The sequence below is a fragment of the Labrus mixtus genome, chromosome 21 (genome assembly GCF_963584025.1).
Source record: "Labrus mixtus chromosome 21, fLabMix1.1, whole genome shotgun sequence".
Taxonomy (NCBI): domain Eukaryota; kingdom Metazoa; phylum Chordata; class Actinopteri; order Labriformes; family Labridae; genus Labrus; species Labrus mixtus.
In genome coordinates this window covers 21,414,972-21,435,631 of record NC_083632.1, presented here as the reverse complement: position 1 = coordinate 21,435,631, position 20,660 = coordinate 21,414,972, and the positions used below count along the sequence as shown (strand labels likewise).

The following is a 20,660-nucleotide window of genomic DNA, read 5'->3' as shown; positions in this document are numbered from 1 at the left end:
TATTCTCAGTCTCTGGCTTGCCGTCTGAGAGAAAGTTGCAAATAAATGTGCTTCATTGACAGAACACCTGTAAATGTTCCAGCACAGAAACTCTATCCCCCTGTCCCAGAGTTCCTCTTCTGGGTTGTTACAAGTCCTGCTCTGACTGACACTGCTGAAGCTCTGTCTGACACTAAGTCGTCCAATCACAGAGCTGCCAATGTCCTTACCCTATCTGCAACTAACACCAATCAACATTTATGAGCTGTAGTGGTTAAAACTCAGCGTGCCAAAGCAGATATGTGATGCAAAACTACAGGAGAATATAGCTGTGTGTAATCAGTAAAGCAGTGACATACTGTCTTTGTTCAATGCTGTGCAGTGGGAGCATTTGAAGAGAAAGCAAAATTGGTCCTGGTATTGAGCCCTGAGGGCCTCCTCGATCCATTATGGCCTGAGAGAAATCGTGACCAACAATAGACACAAATGATTTTCAATCTGTGAAATAGGTATAAAACCACTTCAGAGCAGTTCAATGTATACCAGCCCCAATCTCATTTTGTATATGTGAACAGTTTGTCCTCTATGCATGTTAAAGTTAAAGTGACTGGAGTTCCACAGGGTTCAGTGCTCTGACACACACAGAGGCAGGGAGAAATACAAGACAAGAAACACTGGGGACAAGAACTTCAAAATAAAAACAGGAAACACTAAAGACTAAACTAGGAAACATTAAGATAAAAACACACAAGGGAAACAAGCAACACCAGGGAATAATGCAAACTAAAACAAGAAAAAGTAAATAAATACACAAAATACAAAACTAAACAAGACCAAATCATCAACTTCCACATTAAATACATTTCAACGACAGCCTTTTCACCTATAAGCAACGTAGCAAAAACCAGGTAAATCCTGTATCAACATGATGGAGATAAACTAAGTGATAAATTCATTATTGGATTATTGCAATTACCTATCATCAGACGTCTGAAATACGTGACTAAAGCTGCATTTATAGTCCAAAATCATACAGCTACCTTATAAAAAGGGTTAATATTTATTCTATAATAAAGTCTCTTCATTGGCTTCCAATAAATGTTCAAAGAAACATTGGCAGGAAGTACTGTTATTATTACAGTTTTTCTGTTTTAAGCTCAATTTGAATACTTTCGATGAAGTATTTTACACTGTTTTATTAACACATTTACTTGTGTAAATCTTCAGACACATTTACAGGTAAAGTTAATGTAAATACAAAATCCTTTAGTTTTCCCAATTTCAATCAAAATGAGTTTAATGTAAGAAATCCTATTTCAAAGTTGTGACCTGGGTTTTTAGGTGTGTGATTAATGGTGAAAGAAAATGAACTTAAGTACATTTTTAACTGAAAGTCTAGATTTATTTAAATATTTATTTGTATATTTATATATTTGATTCATTTGTTAATTTGTATTTATTTATTTAAAATAGGGACAGTTTGTCATGGTTGGGTTTATTTGCTAGTGTGGGTGTTGTGTCTTTTTCTGGGGTGTTTTCTGTTTTTGTTTTGGTAGGATTTTGGTTGTTTTCTGCGTTTCTTGATTTGCTGCAGAGGTTTGCATAGGCTGAGCTGCTCTTTAGGCACAGCTGCGACTCATCAGGTGCAATCAACAGTTGCTGATTCTACTCCCGCTAAAGAGTCCTCTGGTTGCCAGTTTGTGCCTGCTCCTTCTGTGGTATCTTAAGTCCAAATCCATGAAAGTATCTTCTTGTTTTTCTCAGAGGTTTTGAACCAATCCTGTGTTTCCCTGTTTTTCCAGTGTCTCCCTTCAGCAAGCCTCAGCCCCTCCACCACTGCCCAGCCTCACCAGCACAAGTCTCCCTACAGCATTCCTGTTCATTATTTCTCCAGTCTGTATTAAATCCCTTTAACCCACTACCCTTGTGTGAGCCTCACTTTTGGGTCCTGCTCTAGTAATCGTCACACTGTGCACATTAATGCACATTAGCCTATGCCAAATTGCAGTCATAGGCTAATTTCCATTTGTGGTACCAGGTTGGTGGTACACACATTAGATTACTCTATTAGTAGAATCTTAGGAGATGAATGTTGTGTACACATTTAATTTATATGGAAAAACTCCCACTTATGTTTAAAAGAATGGCTTGTCCACTGGGAAAGCCATTCATTGGAGAAACCAAATCATTCCAGCCCCTCTAACATGACTGAGACTATCCAAGTGCTAAATGTGAAAACTTAACACATAGGCGAGCAGTCTGCTCAGCCGTTTGGTTTTTGTTTGATATCAGCAGAAAGAAAACACAAATGTTCACATCTCATGGAGAAAAGTACATTTATTATACACTTTTCTTGCAGGGGAAGACACATCACAGAGGGTCATTTCAGATTGAATTTGTGTTTAACTTTAATCACTTAAACATTCCTACCTACCTACAACATAATTAAATACTTTAAACACATACGATCCATGGATGAGCCCATGTTCTACACTGAGGCTATTAAACATGAGGAAAAGATGTCCATCTCTGGGAACATCACATACCACAAGTTTTACAGATCGAGTATGATTTATGAAGACTTGACCAGCGCCGAGAACTCTGAGGGAAAAAGATAAATAGATTTAAGACATGACCGTTTTATTCTTTCACATATTGATCAAACTATAAGAACTGAAAACAACTTAACTCCACTCAGTGAAATGTTGAAGTTACAATAAATACATAGATTTGGGCTAATTCTGGTATTCTGGGTCAATCTTAAAGGGGACATATTATGAAAATCCACTTCTACAGTGTTTTTGAACATATATTTGAGTAACCTGAGTGTCTACTGAGCCACAAAATATGAAATAAATCCATCCAGTCCTTTGTTTGTGTTCTGCATAAGTCTTACAAACAACACAGAGAAAAATGCTCTGTTTCAAATTTTCTCAGTTTGTGATGTCACAAGCTGGATTCTGGTAAAATCCATCCCCAGCCTAGAACACAACTTTTGCACAGGTCTGCCAGTTTTATTCTCACTATAGAGGAGTGATGTCTACCAGGAAAACTCGGGGGGGCTCATTGCATTTAAAGAGACACACACACCAAAACGGAGCGTTCTGAGAGAGCCGGTTTATACAGGGTCACAAACCTCCTCTGGTGCTTGATTCATGTTATATTTTGACCAAAGCACAGCACAGATGTTTCATTTAGACCACAGGGGACTGTTTGAAAAGGTGGAAAAGGGGTATAATATGTCCTCTTTAAACAACTTTCACTTACAAATTACAATTACAAACATTGATGCTAAAAAAAAAAGAAAGCTAATCCCTGATCACCATCTTTACGTTTCAATCTGCCTACCTTCCCAGCCAATCTTCCCATCTCCATCCGAGTCTCCCTCTGAAAGGAAAGCTCTGGTTTCAGCTGCAGTGAGGGTCCTCGCTCCTTTAGAGAAGTTCTGCAGGAACAGTCTGTCGTAGAGCACCGATGGAGCGACGCAGTGAAAAAGAAGGATACATACAAATCACACAGAACAGAACAGAGATTTCAAAAACAAAACAAAATATGCTAAATTACATGCTTAAACATAATCACTGCAATGTCCAGTTCAAGTGAATATTTTCATTTAAAATAAATAGGAATTTGCTGTGTTAAAAACTCAACTGTAATTCATCCTGTTCTATGAAGCCGCTTTTGTCCTGGTCCAAAATTTTAAAGACCCTCTCGATCTCTGCTGGAGTTTTCTTGGATAAACCCACTGTTTTAAAAAACATCTTCGGGCTGAAGGAATCCTTTGCTGAAAGATAAATCATAGATACAAGTTCATTAGACCCAGTTTATTAACATAAAGATACCCTTAATTATATTCAACCATCAATACACATTTGTCTCCTTACCTTTACAAGCATTGATAGCTGAAGTGATGTCTGAGGCTGCTAGAAAGTCGGTGATGGCCATGGTGGTGGAGACTGCAGTGTGGTAGATGTTGCAGACTCGTGCAATATGTGACCACTGAAGGGCAGAAAGAAAGTAACGGTGACAGTGACTCGGCTTCAAGCGCCTGAGGTGTCAAAAACCACCAGTGTCCTTCTGTCTGCTGTCACCTGCAGCTGACCACTTCAGAAAACACTGAGTCTGATGTGTGTGCTAAAAGGACGTTCAGAAACAGACCAATGAGTGACTGTACATTTTTGTTTCCAGGAAAGGTTTCTTCAGGGCTCAGAGGTTAAACTAAATCTACCTAAGCAGACCATAGACAGGTAGCATCTGTGTGGAATCAGAACAGGAGGTCAGGGAGATTATATTTAGCGCATCTGGAGGGAACATTGTCGGCCTGCATTTCTTCTCAGCCACAGTTGCTGCCTGCTTGTGGTCGTCCCTGGCAGTGTTTCCGCAGGCTGTAAACATCCTGTTATTATGGCCTCTGTCACTAAGGCTTCGCTCCATAGAGCTGTCTGCACTCAAAGTCACCTTGTTTTCACGTGTTACTGTTAGCATTTCAGGAGCCCTGTGCTAGATGCTAAACATGCTACCGAAATATCATCACCATCACACCCGCACTCTGTGGAAAAGTTACTTATAAAGTTACTCTACTCATTGACAGGGTGTTCTTTTCTCTAGCATCGTGATGCTAACCATTAAAAAATATAAAATAAGCTTGTGTGTAAAATCCACTTTTGGGTATATATATATAGGCCTATATATATACTGTATAAAAACAATTAAAATATTCTCATGTACATTTTCAAACATTTCATAACTACTTTCTTCGCCATGGTGTGTCATGTACTAGCAAGCTAACATTCACTTCATGGGTTAAATCAGTCAGCCAAAAAAAAAAGTGTCAAATGGCAGCTGCTATGTACGGAAGAGGATGAGGGCCACTGAAAAAAAAATGTTTTTGGTTCTGACGTTTTTTTCTCAGAATTCTGAGATTTTTGCAGAGCCAGAATTCTGAGGAAAAAAAGTCAAAAAAAAAGTAAGAAGCATAATTTTTTTTTCAGTGGCCTAATCCTCTTCCGTAGCTAGGTGTCATTATTCACTTGCAACAACTTCACTTTTGAGAACCTGTATGTCTTCCTGTCTTTGTGTCGTTCATTTATCTCCAATAATTAAAAATAAAGTCATAACAGAGCAAAGTTTGTAGTATGAAGAGTTGTTTTCATAATGGAAAATGATTGTTCATAATGAATTGATCACAATATAGGCTACAACAATATATTTAATTGACTGATACTTGAAAAACCTATACGGAGCCTCTGAAGTAGGAAAAAGTAAAAAAAAACAACAACTTATGTGCAAGTTACATGTCGGACATTTTTGAAATCCTAAAACTAGGGGCTTTAATTTAATGCACTAGGGATTTTAAACAAATGGATTTTTAGTTTCTTTTTCAGTTGCCTTTTGGATTGAAGTCTTGTCTGTACTTCACACACTGCATATATTGTATGTATGTTTTTTGTAAAAGGGACCCCAAATGTTCTTCCTTTTCTTCTCCTGTCAGAGGCTTTTTAGGAGGGCACTTTGTCATTATTCCAATTAACCCAGAGGTCTAAGTATAGAGGATGATTTATGCTGCACAGGTCACATGAGCTAAATAACTAAAACTCACTTGGCTCAACATAGCCTACACTGTAGAACATCTGGTTGAAATACATCCTACGAACACAGCATACAGTTATTGTAGGAGATGGAGCAAGGCTGAGTCATTGTGAAACCTGAAGCTCAACAGGGTTTCACGATGAAACTTCAGACAGCAGCATTATGTTGACTTTTTTTGCCTTGTTGTGGACCATTGATGGGAGTTTCTGAAAAAACACCTGCGGAGGAATTCTCACACTTTGCAGATGGTTTGCTGTTCCGTAATATCACTAAACAGAAATGAGATGTAGTTAGCTGTCAGAGTTGTAGACACAACCCTCCACAGTTCTCTTTACTTTTGACCCTTCTTGTGTAACTATGTGGTATTTTGGTTCAACTTAACGTCCTGCTAATGATGTTCCGCTTTCAACTCTTTCAATCAACAGATGTGTTTATAGCTCCCATGTGCTGGAGCATTGTAGTGACTGCGTCATACCCACCCTCACAGGCAGCATGTGTGGGCCCAAGGCCTTAACAGAATGACGTGAGCCCGGTTTCCTCAGGATGGACGACAGTGAGGTCTGCAGCAACCAGAGGGGCTGAAGAACGACAAAAACATCCTCTGCTCCCCCCTCACATATACTCCCCCCCCCCCCCCCCCCCCCCAAGCCTTGTGCCTTTCCACGTTCCGTGGCTTGTTTTCAGGAAGACCAGGCTTTTCCTGCTTTACGGAGTGTTGGATGAGAGGAGGAAGAGGGGGATGGGAGAGAGAGAGAGGAAAAGACAGACAGAGGGAGAGATGGATAGGGATGGGGAGATGGTTTTATGCACGTAGTGGTTTGGGGGGGAGATGACAGGTACAGGCAGCTGGAGGAGGGTCTGGGAACAGGAAAGATTACAGGCAAATGTCCTGTGCAGATAAAAAAAAAACGTTGACTTTTTTGTCTCTTGCACCTGAAAAAGTCTAGTCCAATTTCAAAGAGGCAGACGGGGAGTAGCCTCGTGCAAAATGGGCTTAAATTGAGAAATGTAATTTTGTCCACATAAAAAAAAACCCTGTGGGGACTCAGACCTGAGAGACCGGTTGTTATTGTTATGGCATGTCTGACATACTTTGCTGATTTGTTCCTCCATTTGTTTTTGAGGGATACTAAGCTTACAGCACAGGACACCAGCAGAGGTGAGTCTTACATTAACAGACGGTAAATTCAATTTTGTGCCAATTAAATAACCTATTCAATATGTGATGGTGTATTCATTAATTTCAGTTTTTTTTTTAGTATTTATGACATATTAATAACAAGTATACTGTAAGGGACTAATGTTGTGTGTTTAGGTCCACATGCTGTATCTTACTAAAGGACATCTCTACAGCATGTATAATAGACACATTCACACACGTTGGCTTTTGTGTCATTTATTAAGTGAGATTTATTAAGTGTCATGTCATTGTTTTATAATAATTTTTTGCTCGTGTGATTATTAGAAAAATATTGTAGTTCAGAGATGGAAGTGTCTCACTCAGCAGCAGGACGTTTCCTCTGTAGAAATGTCATGCACCTTTTGTTTTTTACTTTCTGTTTATAACTATTTTAGACTTTTTCTTTTTAAACCTACACAATTATATTCAGGCTTTTTTCTTTTTTTGCATTTGCATCGTTATTGCTCATGTCTCAAGTTTAAGACTGCACACCATGTACCACGTTTTTTTTTATTGAGTTTTGAAACATACAGATATAAGTTTGACGGGTTCTTAGGTTAAAGAAGAGTAGTTTTAAGTAAAAAAAACTAAAAAAAACAAAGAAAAGGAGACAACTAGAACGCGACACAAACTAAGCTTGGCCGTTCAACAAGTTACAAAAAGAAATAAACACAGTATGTATTTGAGGTAACTATAGCACAAAGAAGGGCAAAAAAAGGAAAACTGATCAAGTATGCATACGTGTAACGTGCACACACATACATGAATATGCAGAGACATGTTGTACACATACCACTACCACAGCATTCAGCAAGAGAAAAAATAAATAAAATGTGATAGATAAAATAAAAAGATACAAAAACCCTGGTGTTATCACACAAATTATGAGTCATCCAGTAAATGCAGACCCTTAACATATTTAAAAAAAGTGCCCCATGTTTTATGAAATCTTTTGGTTGAACCTTTTGTTACACATCTTATCCTCTCCTCCCCATTTTATCTACTTTGACCTATTTAGTCCCATAAATTGCAAAAGATAACTTGAGCTTTTTGTCAATTATGCCAATTTTTGTAAAGGATTAAGCCTGGTTACTACCATCCCAAAGGAAAAAGTATTTAATATTTTATGTACAATTTGAATTCATGAATTCATCTGGTGTTAAGACTTGGTCTCCTACAATGTAAAGTACATGACTACTATATACAGGACCAGTCTAGTGTAGTAATTCATGTATAATTATAATGTTGTGAATTTCTAAGTCAAAAGAGAAACAAGGGGATGAACCTGATGTTGGGAAAATGACTTTTCTCAGATTTGTTATTTCTTTTATGATCTTTTGGTCATTTATTGTTGGTTTTACATTCTGACACGTTCACTGTCCTGATTACAACCTTCAAAAATATAAGCATTATACATTATACATTATACATTATAGGTAGTAACAGGAATTATTTCTTTTTGGCCATTTTTGAGAAGATTTCTGTTCTGAAATGTTCAAAGTGTCCTTGTGACCCTCTCTGTGTATTAGAATGCTGGACATCAGATATCACTGTCTGAGTAATGTCTTTAGTAGAAACAATTCATCTTGAGGCCATTCTTTTCCGATTTATGAAAATGTCTCGCTACACACTAGGTTCCTCTGTAATGTCTGAAACACTAGGCTTCTCAGACACATAGGGACAGAGAATAGGAGAGGTAGTTTTGTTCACCTGCGAGGGGAGGCGATGCTCCTGCTTTTTTCTAGGCTTGGTTACGGTCTCGTCTATTTCAATCTGACCAGCTGTGATGAGGGCATGCCACTGACGATCTCAAATTCAGCCTCATCCGACACACTTGAAGCTCCACCCTCCAGCCTCGCTTACAGTTTCTTCTGACTCCTCTGTTCTGGCACCAATCTTTCAATCTGTGTGCGGTTTGTCTGTGGCATTCAATGCGTCTGTGCATGTGTGTGTCTCTCACCTTTGATATGAATTAATCAAGACTGGCTTTCTGAGTGTCTATATGGATCTATTTTGTGTAGCTTTACACAGTAGCTACTGTATAACAGTGCATATGTTTTTATGTGGGCCCTTGCATGTGTGCTAAAGACTGAATGTGTTTGTCAATGAGTTTAGAAAATTCCCTTCAAAGTACAACTTGGGTTTATCTTTTAACCTCTGACAGCACAAATGGCCAAGACCCTTTTTAAATTTTCCTCTTAATTTTTCCTCTACAGGTATGTGTATCTGCTATACTTTTTCCACATTGACGTTATTCTTTTATCCCCTTTCTTTTTTTTTATCTTCCCACTAGCTAAATCTGTATAGAAGTGAAAATTAACACGTAAGTGTAACCTATAGAAGTATGTTGTAGCAAAACAAAGACAGTCTTTAGCCCCCTGTAGAAGTTTACATGCAACAGAAATGATACTCGAGTAGGCTATTTAATTTAGCCTATAGTCATGTTTAAGTATGAGGATATCATTAAAACTATTAGTATGTCATGTCTGTATGCTAGCTAGAAAATTAACCTACAGCTTTCAAATAGCTTACTCAGTGTAGCCTGTATGTTAGCTAAAAATAAAGGTGAAGCTAGCTTACTTAGATTAGCCCCAAACAAAAACACAAAATGAGGAGAGTCTGACCTGTAAAAAAGTAACCAGATATTTTACAAACTATTATTGGTCAGGTTAAGACAACTGGGAAGCTTAAGTGCAACTGGCCAATAAATTTTCATGGTGCTTTATTAATGTTTCTGCAAAGATATGTTAGCAAGCTGATACATTGATAGCTAGCAAACCAACATAAAGAGTATTTTCCTTCCTAAACTCTTCTTTCACTTTTCAAAAATACAACTTAAAAAAGTTATGGGTTCTTCTTAATAGAAGGCAGCAGTCATCCGGCTTTATCACAGGATGAAGGAGAGAGTGAGTTGGTTCGATGAAAAAATAAAACGTCTTTTGAAAACGAAGATGCAGCCATTGCTATCCTTTGTGTTCTCTATTTTTCACAAAGGGACAATCCTGCCTCGTTACATTTTTTACTTTGAAACTGTTGCTGCTGGTGTGCAACTGGATCAGGGACTTGGGAATACCAGCGGACTTAAGAATGCAAGTAATAGTATCTGTACTGGGCAAGACAGGGTGGGGGTTTGTAAGGGGGGAGTCAGGGACTCCCTCAGACGTCTCTGAGAGGGGGGTTAAAAGAGAAAGATAGTGGCGTCAGGGAGGAGTTGGACTTCTTCTTTAGTTGTTCAGAGCTTTGTACAGAACATAGAATGACTGAAATGCTAACAAGCTAACACTTCCTCCAGAATATGTACCATCTGAAAAACCTCTTTGTCTCTGTCACAAGCTAGAAAAGGTCTCCATAAACAGTTTAGGATTTTACATGAAAGCATTGCCTCCTGTTTCATGTTCATATAGCGCGATGTAGAGTGATACACCCGAGAAGCATGATCTCCAAATAAGACATTCAAGTATATTTCAATAGCCTACTAGCAGTCCCTGTAAACCTCATCACATTTAAGATTAGCTGCTGAAACAGATCTCCCCTTATCTGATCAGAGTTCGGTGTGTGTGTGTGTGTGTGTGTGTGTGTGTGTGTGTGTGTGTGTGTGTGTGTGTGTTACTATGTGTGTGTGTGTCTGTGTAAATGAGAGCTCTGTCAACGACCACTCACACTCGGCCCCTCCATAAACACTTTAAACCAGTTGGGGAGGAGTCCTACAGCTGTCTCAGGCTGTGCGTGCTCAAGCATGTGTGTACACACGAGTGTGTGTTCGCACAGGTCAAAGGTCACTGACCTGCTTTTCAACATTTTTCCCTGTTTTATTTCCTGCAAAGTATCCATGAGATTTCAAGTTAAATGAATCTCTGCTTGTGTGCTTGACTTTTGTGACAGCTGAAATTATTGCAATTGCTGAAATGATTAATTTGCCCTGCTTAGCCCCTCCCTTAGCTGTGCTAGGGTTACAGGACATGATGAGGTAAGTTTTTACTCTAGCTCAAGCTCAAATGGCACATTTAAAGGTACACTATGAAGTTTTGGTGGTGAAATTTTTAAAGTTGGAGAAGTGAAACAATTCTTTGCTATATTTTCTGACTTGAATACACAAACTTTACTCAAAGAAAAATTGGGTCCTTGGAACTCTGTTTGGAGCTTAAAAGCTACCAGGAGAGTTACGGTTTCACTGCAGCGGACCCCCCACCATGACTTCTTGCATAACATTTTATCTTCAAACAGTGTTCCAGGGACCAAATTTTCCTCTGAGGACAGTTCGTGTACAGGGGTATGAACATATACCACAGAATCTGTACACTTTTCCTACTTTTTCCAACCAAATTTCTCTATAAAAAATACATGGTGCACCTTTAAATGGCTTGAGTGCTGAAACAGAAAGTGGCCTACTTAAAGTGACAAACACTGGCTCTAGTGTCAATTAATATAAATGTAAAAAATTAAAAGATGTACTTATTTTGCTATTTGCATGATGTATAAATTAAGAATAAAATGCATGCATAAGGAAATGATTTTAAATTCGTTTCAATGACAACATTGTTGAACATTGTGCATACCAGGTGTGTGTCTGTCTGCTTTTGTATGAAAATCTTATTTTACCCCTACTGTGGTTAACTGCTGCACTATACTGCTCCCTAGTGGTTGACTGCTACAACAACTCTCACATAAGTACCCCAGTTAAAATTTGTATATACCTGTGTTCCCATTAGTAGAGGTGGTGATCTTAAATCATTGCAAGCGTATATTTTGAATTCATCATAATTTTACTTTTTAAGCACAGCCTAAACCTAATTAAACATGTAAATACAGTATGAAAAACAACTAACTATAGAACGTATATGTGCTATAACAAATAACCTTGTTGTACCTTTCATTTGTTACAACGACTTAAAAGGGGATCATTCAAACAAGGCCTTTAAGTGTTCACAACATATTTGCGCAGGCTAATCAACCTTATTTTCTTTGATAATTCCAGGTAAACAAAGTCTGTGATTTTCTCTTAACGTGCAGGAAAAAGCACTCCCTTGATGAAGAAAATGTGTTAGTTAGTGGTTCTGTTTTGGACAGTCTTAAATCTCAGGAAAAACTCTGAGGAACTTTTTGAACAGTTAAAATGCCTTATTTATATGTTCATAGATCTTTAAAAAAAACTCCAAAGAATTATGTCATCAAGAGAGCTCATGACGATCACATTACAAAAAGGCATTTTAGTTTTTATTCTAAAAACCTCATTTTTACATTGAGACTTGCTTCTCAGTGATACCAAATGACACTCCTTTGTATCTCAGTGCTCTAAGTGTTGTCTTTCAGCAGGATCATTATCTGCCAGGTCAGACACACTTTATGTAAGTGTGAAATGTATTTCTCCATCTGTCACTAAATGGATTCAGTATATGATGAATGATGGAGTAATTAAGGAGCAATCTTTATACCAGCAGGAACTGAATAAATATAGATTTACACTGCTAACAAGTCCTCCCTCTTCTTCTTGTCACACACACACACACACACACACACACACACACACACACACACACACACACACACACACACACACACACACACACACCTCCACATATAGAAGATGCGGTGCTGGTAAAGGCGGGCTGTGTTCCCAGGTCTGGACTTGGGAAGAGCAGGTGTACTGCTGTCAACAGAGGCTCATAAATACTTGACCAGTGAAGGGAGATGGATTACACGTTTATGTCATCATATTTAAGACTCTCTGTCAGCAAACACTTTATTGACCCTTTAATATCATGCTCAAGAAGACGTTTTTTGTCCTTACTTAATGGAATTTACGGCAAATATATTTTGCTAACCTGCAACCAAAGTAGTGAATTAGTTTAATATTAGATGCTTAAATTATGTCAGGACATTTTGTTTTTTAAATTAAGGGGAAAGCAACGCTTCTGGGCTTTGCTTTCACCCTTTTGACAGAAGAAGTAACAGTTTTATTGCCGTTGAAAACATCTTAAACAAATATGTACACAACAGTGACATATTTACCACTGTGCATGTCCTCATGTCAGTGTCACATGTCACTCTGCAGACATGAGATACTGCTGTGTCCAAATAAAGGCTTCAACTACCGTCCTGACCGGAGGTTTCATTCCCCCTGTTATCACCCATAATCCTTTGCGGTGTCTGTAAAGACTCCTCCTGCTCAGGCCTGGATCACTGTGTATTCTGCATGCTTAGAATAAGCCCGAATCCTCTCCAATTACACCTCCTCCCACGGATTGTTCGGTGTCACCTCGCCATCTGCAGGCAGGATAGGGTGATTCTGCGTCTGCAGTGTAAAAGGACACTTCTACAGTTCTTTTGGCATTTAGTGTGAACGCTACAACTCAATTTAAACTGAAGGACATAGCCGGACAGCACAAAAAAATCTAGCTGAAGTGCTAACCCCTAGTTTGAGCTTGTTTTTAGCTTCTTAGGCACAACAGAAACTACAACAGATAATAGATTAAACTATAAGGCATGCCCGATCAGACTGAAGGCCTGAAACCAAAGATGCATCGTTCATTCATCTGACGATGCAGAAGCCGTCGAGATATCAGATTATGAACAACCCAGACATTGAGAGCAGCCATCAATCACTGCTCCAATGTGAAAATAGAAAGTGGAACAGAGCGGAACAAGCTCACATTTTGCCCCTCCGAGAAGACTTTCAGATCCACAACTGTATCACATCCTCATGTGTACTGCTAAGTGCAGTGAAAAAAGAGTTGATGATACTTAAACACTGTAATGTAAGCAGTCAGAGAGGACTGGTTGACCTCAAAGAGGTCTGTAGGTTCATGATGCCTCACCACCATCATCATCATCCTCACTTTGAAGGAAACAACCATCTGTCCATCTCTGTGTCTCATTTCTCTTCTTTGTTGTTTTGATATCTTTTTTTTTCTTTTTGGGACCAGAGGTGGACTGTATGGTGTGATTGTTGCCTCCTGGAAACAACATCCTGATGCTGTCCGGGTGTGTGAAGCAGAACTCCAGCATCAGTGATTTTGTTGCCAGGGGGACGACTAAACCAGCCGGGACTTCCTCAAGTAAGACTTTCAAATGCAGCTACAATAAAGTGTTTTTTGTGTGTATAACAGGTGAGGTATTTATCTGTTATTTCATGAATTCATGTTAATTTGTCATTTTAATCTCATAGTTACATTGATAAATAATCTATAAATAGATTGGAATATGCCTTGGTGGAAGCTTTGCTACAATTCTCTTTTCTGCCTGCTATTCTGGCGTCAACCTCTAGAGGGAGCTAGTTTTCAACATCACTGTAACTGTATCTGACTAACTAGAGACAGAGGGTCTTTCTTAATTTAGCACACAAACACAATATACACACTTAGAATATAAAAACATATAGAATTTTTTTTTTGAAAATGTCCACATATACGCATTTTCCCATTTTCCATTTCTTGCTCAAGAATTGAGCAAATGGTATAGTCCCATTTATTTCTTTAAAAATTAAAATTTAAGAAATTGAAAAACCATTGTGGTTTTAATGTTAATTATTTTAATTACCAAGTATAGTTTCATTAATCGGACTATGTAGAGTTTATTTTCAGTTTTTTCAAGTTTCTGAAACATAAAAAAAAAATACACAAACAGAAATGTATCCACACTTGCGCGTATGAATCACAATGTAAAAAAAAAAAAGCCTTCTGCATATAAAGGCAAATCTCAATAAGATAAATGAATATATTCTTTAAGGTACGAGAGATTAACCTGACTGTTAAAAGATAAGAGAAACATTTTCTACTACTATAAAATAAAAGTCAGTAAGGATCACAATAAACACAACGACAAGATCAGGGTCATGTTTTAGACTGAACTCAAATCACACACACACACACACACACACACACACACACACACACACACACACACACACACACACACACACACACACATACACTCAAAAGATATGTTCGTGTGTCTGTTCTTTTTTTTTACTGCTTTATCCACACTGGAATTTGCATGAAGTGTGACGCTGCAGGAGTTAATTATAAAGAATAATAATGTATGTTAGTTTTGGTCTATGTCACTTTGACATCCACTGTGCTGTTAATCATTCAGTCAGCTGTTTTACAGAACAGATAAGTTATTGATCCCCATCCTGCACTCTGCTGCTGCAGAGGCGGGCAGCGCCTAGGGAGTCTCCTGTAAATGTGAGCTCTTTGTCCTTTCTCTGTCCTCACATCCTCCCTCATCTCCTCCTCTTCATCATCTTCCTTCACTCTCCTTTAATCCCCACTCAACTCCTCTTATCTTTTCCCTTTTTCCCCCTACCCCCCCCTTATTTTTCACTCTCCATACCGCCTGTAGTCTATACTCCCCTCTCTCTCTCATGCGGTGCATTCCCATCTCTCCTCTTTCTGTCCATATGTTCTGCTCGTCTCTTCCAGCGTCCTCCATGAGGTTTCTGTGCTGCAGAAAAAAGCCAGAGGGATGAGCGGGGCTCACAGAATGCAAGGTAAGACGGGAAAAGATACTGGTGTCATGCATGCACCGTGGATGCAGAGAGATTAAGGTCGTTGTGACATATTCTGCAGCGTCATGATGCAGCAGAATTGTAATGAAATGCATTTCAGTTGAATAGCATGTTTCTTTACTTCTGTTTGCAGAGTTTAAATACTGCAGAGAGGGAGCGACTTTGGTGATTTCCTTGGAGGGTTTAAACTGGCTTTCTAAAAGGAGATGCAAGGACAAAAGACTCAAAAAAAGGTATTTTTCAGGATTTTTGACTCTGCCTACAGGCACACTTAAAGAGTGCAGGCCTCTCTTTTGTACAAGAGGTACTAAAGTTGTCTTTTGTGTATTCTACTTTCTGAGTAGAGAAGTTATTATCCTCTATGTTTTTCTCCGAGCCCTCCACCTGTTACACAGTAAAGAGTACATTTACCTGAAACAGGGCAGATTACAGGCTTCATGGCCTACTGCATGCCTGTGTGTGTGTGTGTGTGTGTGTGTGTGTGTGTCTTTTGGTCTGTAAAGTGTGCATGTTTTGACATCCTTTACGTCACAGCTGTTGTGAGTCAGCTCCTCTCTTCCTTTCCTGAGTCACTCATGCAGCCGTTGCTTGGTGACTGCAGAGTGCTGAAAGTTTCCGATTGCGTCTTTGTCTCCGTGGATGGACTGGCCCCGATATTTATTCAGGCTCAGGAGTGAGTGGCCAAATAATGTATGTGTTTGTGAGTATGTGTGTGTGTGTGTGTGTGTGTGTGTGTGTGTGTGTGTGTGTGTGTGTGTGTGTGTGTGTGTGTGTGTGTGTGTGTGTGTGTGTGTGTGTTTTCGGTTTCAGCCAGTAGACTGAAGGCTGACGAATCAGTTTTAGTACATCCTGTCAACACTGACATGATGTTTGTGCCCTTCATATACCTCTTAATAGTTGTTTAATGGATTTTAATAAAAGGCAAATCTGACACTGACATGGATAATATTCATGTGTAACAGGAGATTCTTCTAAGACAAAGTCTAGACATCATGTTAGGTCAAAGTGTCCGAAACAAATGCTTGTTGCATTGTGCTAGACAATGCCAGAGCTCATGTCAAAACTGACAAATTACAGAATTCAGACTTCAAATACATTAGTGGTATATGCCACCAACACTTTCACCACTGGTATTCCACTCAACTGATAAGCTCAAAGAAGCCTTGTGTCCGATAATATTAACCAACCCTGCAGATGCCATTTAAAAATCATGCATCGTATCACTGACTGTAAGATAAACTCTTCTAAGTTGTAACTGTCACTTTCAGTTCCCTAATTAAAAGTCTTAAACAAGCTAGCTTGGCAGATTTGGCTTAATAGAACTATATTATGGAGATATCACTGATTCAAAACTATTTGTGAATGTGTAAATAGATCCACAAATGTTGACCTATTTGCGTATAGTTTTTAATGACTGAGAAGACTACGGCTGTGTCCGCAATAACACTCATTACTCAGTGGGTTAGGGTTGTATATGTATCTGTGTATGCATTTCAGAATCTATTAACACATTTATTATCTTTTGGTACAATAAGCTCCATAAAAAAACCTGTTCAAATTTGAACAAGTGAGCTCCATTCTGCCACTGTCACCATGTACACCTGCACTTATCTCGCTGTGAATTGTTATCAAAGGAACAATGGCCAGCGCAAAAAAAAAGACATCATTATCAGATCAGAATGCATGCTTCTTATTATATTGAATACTATAATGGATTTAAAAGGTTTTAATATTCCTTACTTGTGTTGTTTAAAACACAGGGACGACAAGCTCCAGTTGTTGATGCCATCTGATCAAGAGCTGCAGCCAATCACCTGCTTCTGTGTCTTCAATAAGAGACGATGTACAGGCCCTCGTATACAGAGAAAATACAGTGACCCCCAATCGAGCTTTTTAACATGGCCTCCTGTCTCATACCCCCCTCGACATGATTATCTTCCCATGGAGCCGACCCCTCGCTCAACATGCACCTCTTTGGCTTCTTTTGTCTCAGACTGTCCCATGGAGGCCCGATGGACAAGACCCATTGTAGATATGATGGACATCATCAGGTTGATCACAAAGGGTCTAAACATTATTCACCAGCAGGATGCTGCAACAATGTTTAATAGATTCATCATTTTCTGTAATGAAGATATACCCCTTGAACTTTATAATGACATTTGTATCGGTGGGGATTGTAGGACATCTTTAAAGGACACAGGATGGCATTTAAGTGATAACAACGCGTCAAGTGATTTCACAAAGTCCACTGCCAACCAGCTTCACAACCTCAACGCCAACACCAACAACTCTCTGGGGATTTATAAAGATCTTCAGAAATCCTCTTCAATCTGTGATTCTCTAGGAGATTTGTTGAGGAAGGACAAGAAATCAACAAAGAGGAAGAGTGTGTCCTTTGAGGATGATGTAACGGTCTACTTGTTTGATCAGGTACTGTTCCCGTGTTGTCTCTTTATCTACAGTATAGCATGTGGGTTTTGTTTTGCACTGGAGATTTAGGGGTTAACATTACTGTTCTAATGCCATTCTTAGGAGAGCCCCACCTTGGAGCTGCACGCTGGGCCCTACGTATCTCGGCCAAGCCACAACTCCAACCTGCCAGAGGCCACACTAGAAGACACTGGTACTATATTGATGGACTAAATGAATGATTTTTGCATGTTTAACACATGAACAACGTTACTGTTGAACATTTTTGCATTGTTGGAAAGAAAAAAGGTAATTGTACATTATAAGTTGTTAAGTAGAATTTTTTTTAATACTCACTAACAAGTTGGTCTATGTCTTCTTCAAACCATAGACTGTATAATAAGATGGACGGCACAATAGCCGACTGACTTATTACGTGAAATATTTAGTGCGCCCCCTGCTGTTTGGCGGCATTAAAGGTTATGAACCTTGTTTCCTCTGTGTTAACAGATAGGACATGGGTAAAACTATTAAATCAAAATGCTTGTTGGAAACATTTTTGTCCCAGTTTTCATCACGATAGTTCAAGTTTCTGAGAAGTTTCTTTTAACTAGTTACTTAATGCGATCAAATTCCATGATCGACAGCTCTGTTGATGAATGAGTACTGGATTAGTAGAGTACAGCAGAGTAAATGTACAAATTTCTGAGTATCCGCTTCAGATCGACACAGAGACTGTTCTGCTGTGGACTCTATCCACCTGAGGGATTTTTTGGGGGGATTTTAACAGTAAATGTGTGCTTTTATTTGCTTTAGTGACGCATTGATATATTGGAAATTGACAATATGTCAGTGCCCGTCTTGGAGATATTCTGCCTTCATCCTGTTAAATGGGAGAAGGCTGAGGCACGCTGTCTATTTGTACTGTCTGAAAAGCCCCTCACAGTTTAACAAGATCAGGGCGGTACACTTAAAGAGTTAGCAAACTTTAATGTTCTGCTAAACCCAGATGCTTCAGGCTGTTAACACTGTATTGTCACTGACTGTGTATTTGGTTGTTTGTGCCTGCAGGCTTGGAGTGGGACGACGACTTCTCAGCTTTGGAGAATAACTGCCACTCTCAGCTCTCCCTGCAGACACAGAGCTGCACTGCTGCGTCCAGGCTAGACCGTTTCTCTTTATCCCAAACCTGCCTGTTCCTCACACATGTCACTGAGGCAGACCTTGAGCTATGAGATAAAGGGGTTAATTCACCATTTTTGCACAGCAACCCTTTTACATTGGATGTCCCGCCTAGGGTCGGAGGTTAAAATTTGGGTATGTGACTTATGACACGTTCCTTTTAGCTGTTTTCATTAAGTTTTTGATCCGCAAAGAGGTTCCTTTTTTGCGTAATGTCGTAACCTCTGATCTGCCAGAAGATCCTTACTTATTTTTTTTTTTAAAGCAGGCTTGAATTCAAACAGGAAGTGCTTTAATCGTATGACAGTAAAAACATGCAAAATAAAATCCTAAAATTTTTTAAATGTGAAATGTTTCAATTTCAAACATGCGATTAATTATGTGATTAATCACATTAACTGCACAAATTCAGAATCATTTGACAGCCCTAATTACATTATATAACATTATAATATATGATATGATGTATTTGATGTATTATACAAACTATTATCATTTCACCACTTAGGAATTAAAGAGCAAATAAAAAGACAAGGAAAACTGACTTTTAGGAAAGACACTGGGTCAAACAAGTTATTTAAAACCCATTAGTAATGTTTGACAAAAGCTAACTTAGCTAACTAAGCTAGCTGTTATAATGTTTGTTGGCCATTTAATTGAAGTTTGATAATAGCTAATGTCAGCATTCAATTCATAGATAACATGTTTTTTTGTTTAGCTTACTTTACGTAAGCTAGTAATTCAATCTCAAGCTTCTGCTACTTACTTGTATTAATTGCGTTTCCTGTTGTGTAGCACTAAAGGCAGCAGTTAGCTTTTAGCCACTCACAAGCTAACAGTATTTTTGTCTGAATGCTAACATTAGCTTTATTGTTTGACTTTGACATGTTTTAGACTTCCTTCTCTGACCATAATATCTGAGGAAAATGCATTGTGAATATGTTCAATGCCACACATGTTAATTGTAGGTGCTCAGTGGTATTGGCAGCCTTCATTTAAAGGCCGTCTCACTGTCACCATGGTCGAATGTGACATCCACGCTTGTTTTTCTTTTCAGACGGACGGCCTTGACCTAATGGAAAATCTGACGAAGATCTCATCCTCCTCATCTCTTCCTCCTCTCCCGGCCTCCCCTCCCCCTTTTTTATGATGAGTCAGGGACGTAAACAGCTCTTTCTGAAAACACCTGCCGTTCATGACATCACAGCCACGCAGGACAGTGTGACAGTGCTTTCAGCTTTCTGACACGGTCGCTGAGTATGATGTGATAACACAGCCTGGTTGTGCAACAGAGCTGGTACCTTTCCAGCTGCACAGCTCTTCATAAGATACCTTTCATGTCATGTTGTGTACTTGGACCTGAGGTGTGAAATAGAACAAGAAATGTTTGGGAGTTCAATAAATTGTAATCTGTGTCAATCCATCTTTTTTTATTTTTGTTTTAGTTAAGTTGTTTTTTAAGTTGTTGGAGTCCAAAGTGTGTGTTGTTTTTCTCAGTTTGTTTTGCTCACAGAGTTTTGCTTGTGAAGGCCCCTGTTTGCTTGCCTCATTACTTGAGTGTGTTCAGCTCAGAATTTATCAGCGACTTCGACTGAATAAACAGTGTAAGTCGAAGCCTGAGGGCCAATGGAAGCAGAAACTGAACAAACTACAAGTAAAAGATAATGTTCCCACAGAGCCAGCATTAGCGAGGTTTGGTTGATTAGATACAGTGTACCTGCGGAAAAAAGGAAACCTGGCAAGACCAATCTAACACACACACACACACACACACACACACACACACACACACACACACAGAATGCTTTTCAA

General features: G+C 38.9%; 2 protein-coding genes across 3 annotated transcripts; one reads left to right on the top strand and one right to left on the bottom strand.

Annotated features, from left to right (window-relative positions):
• Window positions 1-2,298: 2,298 nt before the first annotated feature.
• Window positions 2,299-4,036, bottom strand: LOC132955786 (parvalbumin, thymic-like). The gene is made up of 4 exons (XM_061028802.1): window positions 3,864-4,036; window positions 3,631-3,763; window positions 3,328-3,437; window positions 2,299-2,580 (listed from the first exon to the last, which is right to left on the bottom strand). The coding sequence occupies exons 1-4, from the start codon at window positions 3,922-3,924 to the stop codon at window positions 2,552-2,554; spliced, it is 333 nt and encodes a 110-aa protein (XP_060884785.1). The 5' UTR covers window positions 3,925-4,036; the 3' UTR covers window positions 2,299-2,551.
• A 2,418-nt stretch (window positions 4,037-6,454) lies between these two features.
• On the top strand, window positions 6,455-20,210 carry LOC132955775 (serine/threonine-protein kinase LMTK2-like). 2 transcript variants are annotated; one of them, XM_061028786.1, is made up of 6 exons: window positions 14,730-15,236; window positions 15,388-15,487; window positions 17,015-17,687; window positions 17,790-17,880; window positions 18,738-18,983; window positions 19,906-20,210. In XM_061028786.1, exons 1-5 carry the CDS (start codon window positions 15,212-15,214, stop codon window positions 18,899-18,901), a joined length of 1,053 nt encoding a protein of 350 aa, XP_060884769.1. In that variant the 5' UTR covers window positions 14,730-15,211; the 3' UTR covers window positions 18,902-18,983; window positions 19,906-20,210. The 2 variants fall into 2 exon arrangements, with proteins under 2 accessions (XP_060884770.1, XP_060884769.1); XM_061028787.1 differs by lacking the exons at window positions 14,730-15,236; window positions 15,388-15,487 and adding an exon at window positions 6,455-6,749.
• Window positions 20,211-20,660: the final 450 nt, after the last annotated feature.